The sequence below is a fragment of the Vicia villosa genome, linkage group LG2 (assembly GCF_029867415.1).
Source record: "Vicia villosa cultivar HV-30 ecotype Madison, WI linkage group LG2, Vvil1.0, whole genome shotgun sequence".
Classification (NCBI taxonomy): Eukaryota; Viridiplantae; Streptophyta; class Magnoliopsida; order Fabales; family Fabaceae; genus Vicia; species Vicia villosa.
In genome coordinates this window covers 136,018,922-136,036,791 of record NC_081181.1, presented here as the reverse complement: position 1 = coordinate 136,036,791, position 17,870 = coordinate 136,018,922, and the positions used below count along the sequence as shown (strand labels likewise).

The following is a 17,870-nucleotide window of genomic DNA, read 5'->3' as shown; positions in this document are numbered from 1 at the left end:
CGCTACAGAAGTAGAAGAATCAAATTGGGTCAGTAATGAAGAATGAAGAGAAGAACTATGATACTTTAGCATTTTGTCGAAAATCGCTTTAATGACATAATCATGTAGTTTCTGATTTTCTCGAAAACAATGATGAATATCATGTCAAATCATTATGAAATAGGTCTAGGAAATTTAGGAATAAAAAAATCGAGTCGGAGACAGAAAGTTAACCGAAAGTCAACAGTTGACTAAAAAGTCAACCGAACCAACATTGTATAAACTTTTCCTCCTCTTTCCATGTAGTCTATTCTCTTGACTTTATTCTCAAACAAAATGTATTGTGACATGAGTTCATGTGAATGAACGAAATATTCTCTTTTATTCCCATTTTGCCATTTTCTTCAAATTCAAGCGATTTTCGAATCAAGTGATAATTTTGACAACCACGAATCTCAAATAAAGAGATGACCCATGCCATGAGTAAATATCGGAAATAAACCCGAATAAATACCAGATAACATCTGCCTAAAATATTAACTTTGAATCGATTAAAACCGACATCACCAAACCTTGACTTGATAATTGTGTTATACAAAATGCAATGAATTGTATGTTAAATGCATGACCTATCCAGATGAAAATTTGAAAATTAGAAAAGGTGTGAAAAAATTGGGGTGGGACAGTGAGTAGAAGTGAGTGTTTTTCCATTATGCTTTAATCAAGTTGACACTACAAGAAAATCATGTTTTAGCTGCAACAATTTAGCGTCGGCCCCGACTCTCACGCTAATAGCGTTGCTTATACGACTGTCCAGGCCGACGCTAACCAAGTGTTTTAGATATCAGTTAGGAAATTAATATTAGCGTCGGCCTTGGCCTTGGCTACATACGAAAATGCATTTTATTATTTTATTAATTGAATAAATAAAATATTAGCGGCGACTCTGGCCGAAGCTACTGTTGGTGCAAATTTTTTTCATTTTCCCTCCTTATTTCGTTTGCCTCCTTTTTATAAATTGGTGAAAATAATAATGGTTTTTAACTCTAGCGGCGGTTGAAGCCGACGCAAAATCTGGTGTGAAAATTTTTTTGTTTCCCACCACAAATTTCCTTTGCCTCCTTAGTTATTATAAATTTTAAATATTTATTTATTTAAGATTAGCGGCGGTTATAGCCGACACGCATGTTGGTGCGAATTTTTTTTCATTTCCCCCACAAATTTCGTTTGCCTCATTATATATATTATATATTAGCGGCGGTGTTAGCCGACACTCATGTTGGTGCGAAATTTATTTCATTTTCCCCCACAAATTTCGTTTGTCTCCTTATATATATATATATATATATATATATATATATATATATATATATATATATATATATATATATATATATATATATATATATATATATATATTATATATATTATATATATATATATATTATATATATATATATATTATATATTATATATATATAAATTATATATATATATATAATATTAATAATATATATTATTTATATTATATATATATATATATATATATATATATATATATATATATATATATATAAATATATATAATTATATATTTTAAACATCAAAATAAATAAATAAAATAAAACTAAATAAACAATAAATTGTAACTTAACAATAAATCAGTAAAATAAAACTAAATAAATATCAAACTATAACTTAATAATAAATTAAAAATAAAATAAAAATTAATGAAAAAGGCAAAAGTGTATCTCAGTCTCAGTATCTCTCTCTCTCTCAAAGAAAACATATTGAAGGCAAAAGGAGGAACGAACGGCGCATTGGAAAACGAAGAAGGGTTTCTTGTGTTTGGTACTCGATTGTAAGGGTTTCTTGTCTCTGGAAATTGGAACTCGACTGTACCTACAAAACAAGAAAATAAAAATGGAATTTGATGTCCCATGTGTTTCACCTCCAAATGAATGATTCAAACAACTTCCATATGACATAGTGAAGGTGTTTGAATGGATATTTTGGCTAGTGAGCTTATGGAACAAAGTTTGGAATGATAAGGCCTTTGGTGAAGCTTTAACAGAGGTATGGAAGTGATTCTGAGTTTGAGGTGTTTGGTAAGTGTTTGGAGGTGATCAAAAACTTCCAAATGATGTATGGAAGATGTTAGAAAGGTTGGTTTGCACCCAGAACTTCTCTAACTAAAAATTTCTATGGAAATGCAAATGACACAAAAAAATAGATTTTGGAATGAAGAGTGACTTTGGGATTTCTTGTGTGTTTGATCAAGGGAGTGATACCCTCTATTTATAGGCATGAATTAGGGTTTGTGGGTGAAGGAATATCAGAATTTGGCCTTCACATGTGATAGTTGTACCCGCATTGGGGACGGTAACAAATATTGTTCCGCAGGAATAATACTCTTATACTATTTCTAAGTGTTAGATATCAAATATATGTTACATTATTTTATCAGGATTTACAATGTAAAATATTGTTTATCAATTAAAATGATTATTTTAAGGTAATACTAAGATGCGTTTTAAGGGCATAAGTTAAGAGGTAAATATATTTTTTTTTTTAAAATTGTATAATGATTTTACTAAAAAATTATAATTATTATTTATAATTGTTTTTTTTTTAATTCAAATTTTTTATTTGTATATTTCTTAATATATTTTAGGGCATCCGTTAGTATGACTTTTTTTTATTGATTTCCAATCTCAAACGTGTGTATATGATTAAATATATATATTGTACTTTGAATAATAAGGATAATAATATTTAGGAAACTAGTTTAGAAGAGAGATCATAATTAATTGCAAAATTAATAAATCATTTTTTTATATTGATTATCAATGTATAATTGGGAATTATATTTTGAGAAAGGAGTGTAGTAACTCAGTTTAGAAGATAAATTTTTTATTTAAAATATAGATCCTAATTAATAGTAGAATAATAACTAACAGTACTTGCTATTAAATAATTAATACTTATTAATAAGTATTATATAATTAAATTTGGTTTGATGATGGAAATATTTAAATTTATATCTTATCTTAGAGAAGTTGGTACCTCAGATATTTAAGGGTTTAGGTTTTGAAATATAACATACATCTTTCCTCATAGTAACACAAACATGACAAACATGGATTGGGTTCGCGGTGGTATGCTAGGTAGTGGAAGCTTCGCCACTGTCTATTTAGCCACACACACAAAACAATCTCTTAACTTTCCGTCTATCACCGCCGTCAAATCCTCCGAAAACTACACCTCACATTTTCTTCAAAAGGAGAAACACATACTAGATTGTTTAGGTTCATCTCCACATATTATCAAGTGTTTTGGTCACGATTTTACTTTTGAAAATGGCGAAGACTGTTATAATATATTTCTTGAATATGCCGCCGGTGGAACACTTTCCGATCAACTCAAGAATCACGGAGGAAAGTTTTCGGAAACTCTCATTCGCCGTTACACAAGGTCTGTTTTAGAAGGACTTAAACACATTCATGAAAACGGTTTTGTTCATTGTGACATAAAGCTAGAAAACATTCTTGTATTCGACAACGGAAATGTTAAGATTTCAGATTTTGGTCTAGCAAAGGAGAAAGGTTTAGAACATGGTGAGAAGAAGTTGGAATTCAGAGGAACTCCTATATTTATGGCGCCGGAGTCGGTTAACGATAGCGTTTATGAATCTCCGGTGGATATTTGGGCTCTTGGTTGCGCCGTCGTGGAAATGATTACCGGTAAACCAGCATGGATTATGAGTAGCAAGGAAAATATGTGGTCGTTGATGATTCGTATTGGGATTGGAAAAGAATTACCGTTGATTCCAGATGAATTATCAGAAGAAGGCAAAGATTTTCTTAAAAAGTGTTTTGTTAAAGATCCTATGAAAAGATGGAGTGCTGAGATGCTATTGAAACACCCTTTTATTTCTGATGATGATGAAACTGTTTTATCTATGAAAGAGTTGTCATTGCCATTAATGTCTCCAAGAACTCACTTTGATTTTATTCAATGGGCCTTTTCTACTGTGAAGACTTTACCGACGGAGAGACTCCAACAATTAGTTACATAGATTGATTAGAATCAGACTGGTGTTTTGTCCGGTCAAATTAGAATTTTGATGAATCACATTTGTAATGTTTATATCACATGATGTTAATTAATTCTTTTTGATGAAATGACTGAAAGTTGTTTTAATATATTTGAATTTGTTCTATTTTGTAATATTTCTTTGAGTATCGAAATGAATGAAAGTTTTTGCAATATTCTGAAATGATAAAGTTAAACTATGATACTCGCTAAATCAAAATTTTCTGTTTCTGTTACTACATTGCTAAACCAACAATAAAAAAGTATAGTGTCAAATAAAGCTAAATCAGTATCCATCATGCCAAACACGAATGGGTAACAAATACAAGGATCAAGGTCTTAAACAATTGTAGTTCTAGGCATGTATAATTTTTAACTTATTTAAGGTAAATTTAACAATTTCTTAATAATTTTTTTAATGTTATAATGATGTAAATTAAGTTAAGTTACAGATTCATATGTTTGTTGTGGTGATAGAGTGCTTGAAGATTTTTTAATGATTGCATCAAATTCAAATTTTAGGTGTAGTTATTGAGCTTGTTTGAAGGATTCAAAAATATTCTTAAGAATAAGTTATTTGAAAATAAATATATGGAAATTTATTTGTTTAAAAAGGTGTTGAATATATAATTTGACATTTTAACTAAAATTGATAATTATAACTTCAAGAAAATTCCGAAAAAAAAAAACTAACTTTAAAAAAAATTATATAAATTTTATGAGAATAAACATTTTTGCCTTCTTACATTATAATAAAATCATAAAAGTCATTTTTTTTTAAAGTTATTTCATTTTTATAATAAAGAATATATATTTGAAAAATACTTGCATGGATACAAACCTAAATCCATAATTTTAGGAACAACCAATAACAAAGAGGATAAATCAAATTTATTTAAATTTTCTTTCCTTTTTAATTGGAATAGTTAAGGTGATTAGGATAATGGAGGAGAGAAATAATTTTATTTTTAGTTTTTAACAAAGTATTTTCCTATATATTTTTAAATGTGGTAACAAACATACGGAATAATTTCTCAGTTAGGTATTTTCCATAATGTAAACTTTAAACTTAAAACAACAATCCTTTTTTTTTTAAGGATCTATTCATTGAAGAAGTAGTTTTAATCAAAGAGGATATTATTGAATTAGATTTAAGTCTTTATTTGGATAATAATAATAATAATAATAATAATAATAATAATAACAATAATAATAATAATAATTGATCGTACCTGATCAGAAGAATAGTCGCTGGCTGCTCGGACTGGATCTTCTAGGAAAGAGGAGGGGGTGTACCTGCAAGGTACTCTGATGCCAAAGTGAGTAGACGAGCAAAGGAGTGCAAGTACGAGCTAAAGGTTAGAAAGAAGTGAATACCTGACCCTCTAGTGAAACAGGGTATTTATAGCCCCCAGCGCTGGGCCATGATCTCGCTACTGGGGTGGACTCCCAAGCCCAACTAGGAGACTGCCAGGTTTCCTGAGCGGAAATATCGGAGGTGCGTGAGTGCCCTCTGTCTTGGTTAACCGCTCCGAAGTTTAAGGGAGACGCGGTCTTTTAGGGGCCACGTTGGCTACGTATTACTCAGAGGGTTGGATATGAAGGAGGCCTGCGAGGAGCAGGGTCCTCGGCAACGAGTGGTGCTCGCGAAGGAGCACTCGTGCCGGGCGTCGATTGGCTCGCGGGGAGCAGTCCTGCCGGGCGCTATATGGTCTGTGAAGACGGTCTTGCCGAGCATGCCTAAGGTGGGCACCCCCAGACGCTGAGGTGGACCACGGAGAAACTTGGGCCTCTGAGGTTTATTGGGCCGAAACTATGTTGGGCCTAACCTTAGCCCAGTCCAGAACAGGAGCCCCCCAAGTCAGAGCTTTCTGGTCAAGGAGCTGTGACTTTGATGATGCTCGGACCCCATGACTTCGGTGATGCCCGGCGGGATTTATCCTCGTCTACCAGATGTGCTCGGAAGAACGATCTGTGGGTTGGAACGAAAAAGTCGCGCGTGTGCGACACGCGCTGACGTGGCATAGGTAATGATGGCCTAGGGTCTAGGAGGTGGCGTTTGTCAGGGGGCGCAACGTTTCTCCTTCCGAGCCTCTTTCATATAAAAAGGGGTGAGTCCCCACATTTAGGCGCTTTTCTCTTTCTGTTCGCTTGCTCGGCTCCAGGCAGACGACCCCCGAAAGCAGTTGTTCGTCCTATTGTTCGTCGTGTTAACTGCCGTTCACCGAAGAGTTTCTCCTAGCCATCGTCATTATGTCTACAAGTAAGTTCGCGAACCTCTTCGTTGTTTTTATGCCTTTCCCGTAGGGTTTGGGGATCTTGCGATTTCTTACTTTCGCGGTCCTCGCCATCTATGTCGGCTGAGTCCTATGCACAGTCGTTACTTCTCGGGTTATCCAAGCGATGCCCGGGGGTTAGTTAGTGGATTAGACGATGTTCGTGGTTAGGTCCTCGTGGCTCCGTTTAGGTCCGATTTCCGCCGTCATATCCCCTTTATTATGTTTTGTCGTGAGTCCCCGGCTGACGGGCGTCTTTCCTCGATGGGGGTTTAGCCGGGGGCTCTACTGCTCCAGCTCTACCCTTTCGCTTGCGTTGCGGTGGAAGGGTGGATTTGATGAACTATCGAATTCACTTTTCCCTTCTGCGTGCAGGTGAATCTGATTCGAGTGCTAGTTCGGGGTCCAGTTCGGAATCTGACTCGTGGGCTAGTGGATCGGAAGATACGACGGCGAGTAGCTCCGATGTTGAAATCGTCGAAGTTCAAAATACGCCCTCCGCAGCCGAAGACGACCATGCCGATTCCCCTGGTTCGGACGCCGAGGGAGGGGTTTCCCCAATGCCGCTATTCAGTTATGACTGCACGGTCGAGCTCGACTAGGTAGCCGACGAGCCTTTGGCGGTCGTCTCCCGATATACCGAGTCTTTAGATGGGGCTTTCAAAGAAATCGAGGTCCTGGGAGCGGGTGACGCACCGAATTACCAAATAGGTTGCCCGTCCCAATACGAGCGCATATGTTCTCGGTTTGACGGGGACAGTTTTGCTATGTATGAACATGTATTCAAGGAGCTTGGTTTTCGGCTGCCTTTCACCGGCTTCCAGACTTCTCTGATGGCGTTTCTTGCTCTGGCACCGTCCCAATTGCATCCGAATGCTTTTGCCTTTATGCGGGCAGACGGCGGACGGGCGATATAGCTGGGTCTCGTTTAGAAATGCCGATAAAAAACTTTTTGAGATGTATACCGACTCGGTGAAAGGTTTCAAGGAGCGATACTTCCTCGTCCGTCCGCGCAGCCCGGCCGCTTATTCTGCTGTGTCTAATATGGTGGAAGTGCGGGACGAGGCCGACAACTTAGAGCATGATGAGGACGGGCAGATAGTGAGGGAATTCTGCACGACGTTCCCGTTCTTTTGGTGGAAAGGCCATTTCTCATCTCCCCCGAAAAATTATGCTTGGGAGGATGGAGATCTGGACGAGCAGGATACAGCATCGTACTCGGCCCTCTGCAAGTACGTAAACGGTTTTACCATGTCTCAATGGGTGATGAAGAAGGGAGACCCCGTTTTGGACGAGAATGGCGTGCCGAAGGTGGAGCCGCGAGCTATTAACACTAAGGCCCTGTTATCTTGTCGGAGCCCCGAGGAGACCCGGGCTTTGTTAGGTCGTGTTATTTACTTTGTTTTGTCTTTTTTGTTTTGTGTTTTCGCTAACCTGTTTGTTTCCCTTTTTCAGATGCTATGCCTGAGAAGGACGACAAGCTCTTGAAGATGGTAACTCAGGATGCGAAGAAGCTCCGGCAGAAGAAAGCCCGGGGTGTTGGAGATAACTCGGGCTCGGCTGGTTCTCCTCGGGTGAACTTGGATGAGAGGTCCCCCAAGAAGGCTCGCCATGCCGAGACGACCCGTGAGGAGCCGTTGAGTCTGAGACCCGACCGTTCCTTCATGTTGCCTCCCTGCTTCAAGGATGGAGGTTACTTTGAAAAGTTTCCCCTGGTGACTTCTCCGGATGAAGCCCGCCGGGTTGACAAGATGGATTCCTCGGCCCTCCTTAAGCAGCTGGAGAGCGATGGTGCCGCCGTGATGAGGGTTTTGGGAATGGCCCAAGTGCTGGCTAAGGGTGGTTCCGGTTCTGCCGAGGCTCTGAAGAAGGCGGAGGCGGCTAGGAAGACTGCCGAGGACAAGGTGAAGACCATGGAGGCCGATCGTGAGAAGCTGAAGAAGAAAATCGATGCGGCTCTGAAGCAGAAGGACGGGGAGATTGTAGCGGAGAAGAGGAAGCTTGCCGACCTTCATCTTGAATGGGCGCCCTCGACTGACGAGTTCTCGGACGTGGCTGCTCTAAAGTCTAGGGCCGAGCTCGTGGAGAAGATAGACAGTCTGAAAGTGAGCCTTGCCGAGATGGCTGAAGCCGGGTTCGACCGTGCAGTTCGTCAGCTGAAGTTTATGAACCCTGGCTTGAAGGAGGATAACATTGGGCTTTCTTCGAAGATTGTGGACGGGGTTTTGGTGCCCGAATCTCCCGACGGCGAGGAATAGTCAGTTATTACTCCGGGCCTGCGTGCCTGTCTTCTTTGGCCTGCGTGCCATTTTTGTTTGTTGGGCTATGCCCGGATAATTTTTGGGGCCTGCGTGCCCGACATTTTGTTGTAATATCTGGATATCGCCGGCCAATTTGGTCGGTAGTTAATACTTTACTTTTCGCATCTATGTTTTGATCCCTTTGCGCATGTCTTAGAATTTTTTATTGTTGCATGTTTTAAGGTTCGGGCTATGTTTGTTCCGGGGAGGTATTCCAACACTTAGGAATATTTTGCTTATTGGTTATGCTCTCCGGGGAGGTATTCCAACACTTAGGAATATTTTGCTTATTGTTTATGCTCTTCGGGAAGGTATTCCAACACTTAGGAATATTTTGCTTATTGTTTATGCTCGGCTGAGGTTAATTGACTGGGCGTGTGGTGTACGGACCGGGTGCGCAGAGCAGATGTGCACTACTAGCGGGCACGAGACCGCGGTTGGGGTCAAGTGCTCGCGGCGTGAACGATCCCATCGCGAGCTGGGGTTCTGCCGTGCAAGTACTGCCACGGAGGGTCTAGGTGTAGAGTCCGCCGTGTAATGGGTTTTGCCCTTTGATAGGGAAATCCGATCGCTGCTGTCGTGGAGCGCTCGCGTTCGTACCAATGACGCGGGTCCGTGCCCGGCTACCGACTGTGTTCGGTATAAGTGTCCGGGGGGCGTTAGGTTGTGTCTAACTGTAATAGCGTCTGAGTTTTTCAGCGTTCCAAGGTCAAGCAAGTTTTTCACCGAGAAGATTCTCGAGGTAATAGGCGCCATTCTCGGTTTTGTCGTAAACTCGGTATGGGCCTTCCCAGTTCGGGGCTAGTTTGCCCTCGCGCGAGTCTTTCATGTTCCTGCGGAGTACTAGGGCGCCGACTTCAATTTCGCGCTTGATAACTTTGGCGTTGTGGCGAAGAGCTATCTGTTGTTTTAATTTCGCTTCGCGGAGGGAAGATCTCGCTCGGATCTCCTCAACCATATCGAGCTCTTCCCTCATAGCCTCGTCGTTGAGCTCCTCTTCGAGAGGTGACTCGGTGTGCCGAGAAGGCTCTCGGATTTCTACGGGGATCATGGTTTCGGTGCCATAGGTTAGCCTAAATGGGGTCTCGCCCGTGGTTGAGTGAGGTGTTGTCCGATATGCCCAGAGTACACTGTGTAATTCTTCGACCCAACCTTTTTTAGCTTCGCCGAGTCTCCTTTTCAGCCCTTGGAGGATGACCCGGTTGGCTGCTTCGGCTTGCCCGTTTGTCTGGGGATGCTCGACTGATGTGAAATGCTGTTTTGTGCCGAGCTTCGCCACAAACTCTTGGAATTTTCTATCCGTGAATTGGGTGCCATTGTCGGTTATGATGGCCTGCGGTACCCCGAACCGAGCGAGTATGTTTTGTTTATAAAAACGGAGTACGTTTTGGGACGTGATCTTGGCGAGCGCTTCGGCTTCTATCCATTTCGTGAAGTAATCTACAGCGACCACTAGGTATTTATTCTGGTATGACCCGACCGGGAACGGTCCGAGAAGGTCCATACCCCAGGTGGAGAAGGGCCAAGGCGAGGAGAGATATTTAAGCTCGTTCGGGGGAGCTAAGTGCATGTCGGCATGGCACTGACATTTGTCGCATTTCTGGACGTGCTCTTTGGCGTCTTGCTGCATGGTCGGCCAGTAATAACCGGCCCTGAGAGCCTTTCTTGCCAGCAATTGGCCGCCGAGGTGTTTCCCGTTGATCCCTTCGTGAAGCTCTTGAAGTATCTCGAGTGCCTGCGAGGCGTCGACACATTTAAGGAGAGGAATGGAGAAACCTCGTCGGTATAGTTTATTCTCGACGATAGTGTACGAGCAGGCCCGTCTTTTAATCGCTGCGGTTTCCTTTGCGTCAGAGGGGAGTTCGTCCTTCGTGAGGAAGTTATATACCGGGGTCATCCAGCAACGGTCGTCGCCGATAGCGAATATATGTAGAGTTTGCACGCTTTTATCTATGCTCGGTCTTGGCAAGATTTCTTGGATTACCGATTTGTTTCCACCCTTCTTCCTCGTGCTCGCGAGTTTGGATAATACGTCGGCCCGCGAGTTATGTTCCCGGGGAATATGTTCGAAGTCTGCCTTTGAGAATCTTTTCATTTTTTCTTTGACGAGCGTGAGGTACTCGGCTAGCACGTCGTTTTTGGTTTGGTAATTGCCGCTGATTTGGGACGCGACGAGCTGGGAGTCGGTGTAGATTGTGACTTCCCGAGCGCCTACATTTTCGGTGAGACGCAGGCCGGCTAGGAGAGCCTCGTATTCGGCCTGGTTGTTCGACGTGGTGAAAGATAGTACCAACGATAATTCGATGATGAGCCCCTCGTCGTTTTCCAGAATGATGTCGGCTCCGCTCCCCGAGCTGCTCGAAGCGCCATCTACGTAGATGGTCCATTTATTTTCGGTGGGAGCTGGGCAGTTGGAAATTGAGGTCATCTCGGCTACAAAATCGGCCAGTGCCTAAGCTTTCAGTGCCTTCCTACTCTCGTATTGTATGTCGAATTCGGATAGCTCGAGGGACCATCTTAGCATTCTCCCGTCCATGTCTGGTCGGCTGAGAAGTTGTTTGATGGGTTAGTCTGTTCAGACGACGATGGTGTGGGCGAGGAAGTAGTACCTCAGCCTCCTGGCGGCCGTTATTAGGGCCAGCGCGACTTTCTCTATCTGTTGGTATCGCACCTCGGGCCCTTGTAGGGCTTTGCTGGTGAAATATATGAGCTTCTGCCCGTCTTTAGTTTCTCGGATCAAAGCCGCGCTGACCGCCTCGTTTGAGACGACCAGGTAGAGATACAGAATCTCGTTGTCGCCAGGTCGGGATAGGACGGGCTGTTTTGAGAGTACTTGCTTAAGATGGGATAGTGCTTGCTCGCACTCCTCGGACCATTCGAAGGTCGCTTCTTTTCGTAGTAACTTAAAAAATGGGAGGTCGTGCTGGGCGGATTTCGCGACGAAGCGGGACAGCGCCGTGAACATTCCGTTTAGTACTTGGATGGATTTTTTATTGTTAGGGGTGAGAAGTTTCGAGAATGCTCGGCATTTATCCGGATTGGCTTCTATCCCTCGTTCGGTTAAGTAGAAGCCGAGGAATTTGCCCGCCCGGACTCCGAAGGTGCATTTCTCTGGGTTAAAGCGCATTTTGCAGGATCTGGCCTGCTCAAATACCCGTTCGAGATGTGTGGTGTGATCGGGGTCTTCTCGAGATTTGATGATCATGTCGTCCATGTATACCTCGAGGGTGTCGCCGATCTCTCCTCGGAACACCTTGTTCATCATCCGCTGGTATGTGGCCCCGGTATTTTTAAGTCCGAAGGGCATTACATTGTAGTAATAGTTGCCCGACTCGGTCATGAATGCCGTGCACTGCTTGTCGCACCTCGCCATGGGAATTTGGTTATAACCTGAATAAGCATCCATAAACGATAATAATTTATAGCCGGCCGAGTTTTCGACCAGCCTATCAATGTTAGGTAACGGATAAGCATCTTTGGGACATGCCCGGTTAACATCGGTATAATCAACACACATTCTCCATTTTCCATTAGATTTTTTGACTAGTACAACGTTTGAGAGCCAAGTTGAATACTTGGCCTCGGAAATAAAATTTGCCTCTAAGAGGTCTTTTACAGCTTTCTCGACAACCTTCGCTTTCTCGGGGGACTGCCGACGCCTACGTTGAACTACTGCCTTCGCGGCTGGATCAATGGAGAGGTGGTGGCAGGCGACCTCAGGGTCGAGTCCGGGCATTTCCGCCGCGCTCCAGGAGAATAAGTCGGAGTTGACTTGGAGGCATGCTACGAGCTGCTTCCTCGGTAGATCTGGGATGCCCTTGCCGATCTTTACCGCTTTGTCGGGGTCGTCTCCCAGCGGGACGAGCTCGAAGTCCCCGTTTGGGATAGGCCGGACGGGGTGAGTTAACTTCGGTTTCGTTTCTTCGCCATTCTTCAGCTCTTCGTCTGTGAATCAAGCATCTAGGTCGACTGAGCTGACGTCTTTTGGCTGATGCTGATCCTCCCGAGGATGTTTGTCTTCGGCCCTGGGCTTCTTGTTGGAGTTGGATGGAGGGGCGATTAGTTGCAACCCTTTTACGGAGGCATCGAAGATCCTTCTGGCGGCTTCGATGTCCGCGTTGATAGTAGCTACTCGTCTCCGTTTTGTGTAGAATTTCATCTTCAGGTGCACAGTTGAGGGGACGGCAGTGAGTTCGGCCAGAGTAGGGCGTCCGATGATGCAGTTGTAGAGGGTCTTGCAGTCGATTACCAAGAATCTTGTCTTGACCTTCCTCGAGGCTTCCTCTTCTCCGAAGGTGACGATCAGTTCGACGTAACCCCAGGATTTGGTGGTAGCCCCGTTGAAGCCTTGGAGGTCAGAACCTACATAAGGAGTGAGGTGCGAGTCGTCCAGTTGGAGTGTCTGGGAGAGGTGAGAATACATGATGTCGACTGAACTGCCTTCGTCGACCAGGACTCGTCGTACGTCAAAGTTTGCCATTCTAGCTCGGACGAGCAAGGGAATTGTGGCGTTTAGAGCTCCGCCGAGCAGCTCTTCCAAGTAGAAAGTGATTGGATTTGATTTTCCTCTGAACTCCCGCAGGGTAGGGGCGAGATCCGAGTTGGCGCTGATCAGCTCATCGAATTTTCTTTTTACTGAGCTGATGGTGAGAGAGCCGGGGTCACCGCCGTTGGATATGACCATTGCGGTCGGGAAATATTCCCATGCACTGAAGGCAGTCGTCACGCCGACCGAATGAATGAAGTCTTCTGGTCGAGTTATGGACAGCGCGACTTGAAGCGGTCAATTGTCTGGTCAGTTGCCCTCGTCAGAGTTTCGAGGGGCTTCTCTTCGGGGAGGTTCTCCCTTCTTTGTGTACTTCGACAGGCGGCCCTCTTTAATCAGGGTCTTGATGGCATCTTTGAGATGTATGCATTCGTCGGTTAGATGCTCGTGACTCTTGTGGTACTTACAGTATTTAGATTTGTCAGTCCCCAGTCTAGTGGGATTCGACTTCGGGAGCGTGATGCTGGAATTCTTGAACTCGGTGTTCTGGCAGTCGGCCAGGATTTTTTCGCGCGAGACGTTCAGGGGAGTGTAGTCGTTGAACCGACCTGCCGGCCCTCGGCACTCTTTGGCATCGCGGGACCTATCATCTTTCCTCTTGTCATGTCCTCGACGCAAACCCGAGTCATCGAGGTTTGAGCTGCGAGCAACACCATTGCCCCTCGAAGCCTTGATCGCAGCCGCTTCGCCTTCCTCGAAAGCAATGAAGGCTTGGGCTTTGCGGAGGAGGGCGTTCATAGTGTGTACCTTCTCAATTTTTATGGCCTTCTTGAAGTCGCTTCCGAGGAGAAGTCCTCGTTCTAGGAGGTATCTTTTCATGTAATCGGCCGTCTGTACTTGGACGACTTCTTTGTTGAACCTATCGAGGTAATCTCGAAGAGGTTCGTTGGCTCCTTTGATCACGGCCTCGAGATTCGCTTCCGACTTTGGTTGCCGGCGGGAGGCTGTGAAGTGGCTCAAAAAAAGTTCTTTGAGCTCGGTCCAGGAGTGGAAGGAGTTGGGGCGAAGGTTCCTGTACCAAGTCATCGCTCCTTTCCTGAGGATGGTCGGAAAGATGCGGCATTTGATGGATCCCCGGACGACATGATAATCCATGATGGCTTCGATGCTCCGAATATGGTCGTCAGGGTCAGTTGTTTCGTCGTATTGGTCCAAAACTGGTGGTTTCTCCATCCCCCGTGGGAGACGGGCTCTCCGGATACTTTCGGACAAAGGGCTGCGGAAGTCCTCTTCGTCACTTGGTCCCGGGGAGGTTGAGTGTCTGTCTCGCCGGGGCTTTCCTTGGATTTTGTCTGGACTCGTGCGGTTGTCCCGGGGATGGGAACGTTCGCGGGGTTTCAGCACAGCTTTGGAAAGGCCTCGGTGATCCCGTTCAGGGGAGAGGCTTCCTGTTTCAGTGACTTCAGGTCTCTGATTTCTCCTGCTCTTTCGTGGTGGAGAGCGGGAATATGATCTCCGGCGATGGTATCTTCTAGGCATAGAGCGTGAGGAGGATGGGGAACGCCGACGGTGTCTCCTCGGTGGTGAGCGCGAGGAGGAATAGGAACGCGACCGATAGCGCCTCCGCGGAGGGGAGCGGTATCGTCGCTTCCTTTCCAGCTCGTGGATGCGGTCGTCTTGAAGTCGGAGGAGGCTGTTTGTCTTCTGCAGTTCCTTGAGCAAGAGGGCGGTGGTGGGGTCAGCACCCTCGGGGATGTTGATCTGCTCTTCCTCTTCTTCGTGACGGACTCTTCGCCTGTCGGAGGTGTGGGTGAACGAGGAGGCAACATGCCCGTCTCTGGCGTCAGTCTCATTCTCATTCTAGGGCCGTTCTGGTCCATTTCGGGGTCGAGCCTGCTCGTCCTCCCCGTTCTGAACGTGTCCCTCGGGAGGAACTTGTTCAATGTTCTGAACCTGTTGGAGGCCCTGCAGTTGCTGGATGTTCTGGATCTGCTGCCCCCTGGGTTGTGAGGTCTCATGCCTCGGCCTTCTCTGCCCGGCAGGGGTGTGCTGCTGTCCTTCCGCCGCCGATGATTCTTCCCCTCGCGGGTGGACTCCTCGATCAGCTGTTGTAGGACGAAGGAATCAGGATTTGGGATGTTGTTATTGTCAGCCATGACGATCGTGAATGGATTAGCTTTGATCTTTGTTTGTTAAAGAAGGGGAAGCAAGATTTTCCACAGACGGCGCCACTGATCGTACCTGATCAGAAGAATCGTCGCTGGCTGCTCGGACTGGATCTTCTAGGAAAGAGGAGGGGGTGTACCTGTAAGGTACTCCGATGCCAAAGTGAGTAGACGAGCAAAGGAGTGCAAGTACGAGCTAAAGGTTAGAAAGAAGTGAATACCTGACCCTCTAGTGAAAGAGGGTATTTATAGCCCCCAGCGCTGGGCCATGATCTCGCTACTGGGTTGGACTCCCAAGCCCAACTAGGAGACTGCCAGGTTTCCTTAGCAGAAATATCGGAGGTGCGTGAGTGCCCTCTGTCCTGGTTAACCGCTCCGAAGTTTAAGGGAGACGCGGTCTTTTAGGGGCCACGTTGGCTCCGTATTACTCGGAGGGTTGGATATGAAGGAGCCCTGCGAGGAGCAGGGTCCTCGGCAACGAGTGGTGCTCGCGAGGGAGCACTCGTGCCGGGCGTCGATTGGCTCGCGGGGAGCAGTCCTGCCGGGCGCTATATGGTCTGTGAAGACGGTCTTGCCGAGCATGCCTAAGGTGGGCACCCCAGACACTAAGGTGGACCACGGAGAAACTTGGGCCTCTGAGGTTTACTGGGCCGAAACTATGTTGGGCCTAACCTTGGCCCAGTCCAGAACAATAATATTAATAAATAATAAATAATAATAATACTAAATAATAATAATAATAATAATAATAATAATAATAATAATAATAATATATAGATGATTTATATTTTTATGGCACGCAAGTTTAAGAAAAAGTTAAACTGTAATTTTATTGTTGAAAAAATATATATAGTTAATTAGGGGTGGACAGGCGGTCATATAGGTTTGAATTCGGGCTCAAAAACGCAATCCAGTCCAAACCTCGGGTGCCATACCAAACCCCAATTCCGACAAAAAAAATCAGTTTGATCGGGTTATAGTTTATCGGTTTCCCGGTTTGTATGCATAATTCAGTTAGATCGGATTACATGACAGTCAAATAATTGCATTATTTGACCATTCAAAAACATTCATATATTAGAAATGATATAGCAGAAAAATTCATAAATTATAATAAACATTCATGCTTCATAATTATATTAAAACTAGACATTCAATTTTGACATTCAATTTTGTTGAAACTTAAATACTGTGTTAATATTTAAATTACAGTCATCCTTCATATAAAAATTAACATGAAAAGCCAATATAATAACACAGCTAAGGGTGGGAATAGGCCAGACCGACTAACAGGGGCCTACGGTCCAGCCTACATAGGCCTATATCAGACCAGGCTTTTTATATAAATAGAAAAGGCCTAGGCTTTTTTATAAGCCTATTTAACTAAAAAGGCTAGGCCACAGGCCATATAAAAAACCTTTTACGCCTATGAGACCGACCTATTTAAATAAATATAAATAATTTTATTATTATTATATTGTATTTTGTACTTTAAATTAAAGTCTAAAAATAAATATTAGTTATCATGAAGAAATTATGAAAATAAGATGAAAATAAATCTTATGAACAATGTCATAAGTGAAGGTTCGAAAAACACAATAAGGGGGGTTGGATTGAGTTTTTGATAAAATAAAAAACTTAAGGCATGTTTGATTATCCTGGTTTGTTTGAACTCAAACTACTCCATTCCACCCGCCAAGGTGATTTTGCCTCTCTCTTACGAGGACTTAATCCATTAAATCAAACTTGATTACAACAACTTTCACAATGACAACTGTCAAAGTCTTCTTGAGATAAACCACAATTCGGTTTCTCGATTGTACCTACAAAAGAAGAAAATAAAAATGGAATTTGATGTCCCATGTGTTTCACCTCCAAATGAATGATTCAAACAACTTCCATATGACATAGTGAAGGTGTTTGAATGGATATTTTGGCTAGTGAGCTTATGGAACAAAGTTTTGAATGATAAGGCCTTTGGTGAAGCTTTAACGGAGGTATGAAAGTGATTCTGAGTTTGAGGTGTTTGGTAAGTGTTTGGAGGTGATCAACAGCTTCCAAATGATGTATGGAAGATGTTAGAAAGGTTGGTTTGCACCCAGAACTTCTCTAACTAAAAATTTCTATGGAAATGCAAATGACACAAAAAAATGGATTTTGGAATGAAGAGTGACTTTGGGATTTCTTGTGTGTTTGATCAAGGGAGTGATACCCTCTATTTATAGGCATGAATTAGGGTTTGTGGGTGAAGGAATATCAGAATTTGGCCTTCACATGTGATAGTTGTACCCGCATTGGGGACGGTAACAAATATTGTTCCGCAGGAACAATACTCTTATACTATTTCTAACTAACATAATTAGTGTTAGATATCAAATATATGTTACATTATTTTATCAGGATTTACAATGTAAAATATTGTTTATCAATTAAAATGATTATTTTAAGGTAATACTAAGATGCGTTTTAAGGGCATAAGTTAAGAGGTAAATATAATTTTTTTTAAAATTGTATAATGATTTTACTAAAAAAATTTAATTATTATTTATAATTGTTTTTTTTTAATTAA

At 43.3% G+C, this 17,870-nt stretch overlaps 1 protein-coding gene across 1 annotated transcript; it reads left to right on the top strand.

Annotated features, from left to right (window-relative positions):
- The first annotated feature begins 3,118 nt into the window (after window positions 1-3,118).
- Window positions 3,119-4,057, top strand: LOC131650111 (mitogen-activated protein kinase kinase kinase 20-like). The gene has a single exon (XM_058919842.1). The coding sequence runs from the start codon at window positions 3,119-3,121 to the stop codon at window positions 4,055-4,057; it is 939 nt and encodes a 312-aa protein (XP_058775825.1).
- Window positions 4,058-17,870: the final 13,813 nt, after the last annotated feature.

Bases quoted from the DNA above. Each gene is read 5' to 3' on its own strand.
- LOC131650111 (XM_058919842.1), top strand. From the start codon at position 3,119: ATGGATTGGGTTCGCGGTGGTATGCTAGGTAGTGGAAGCTTCGCCACT.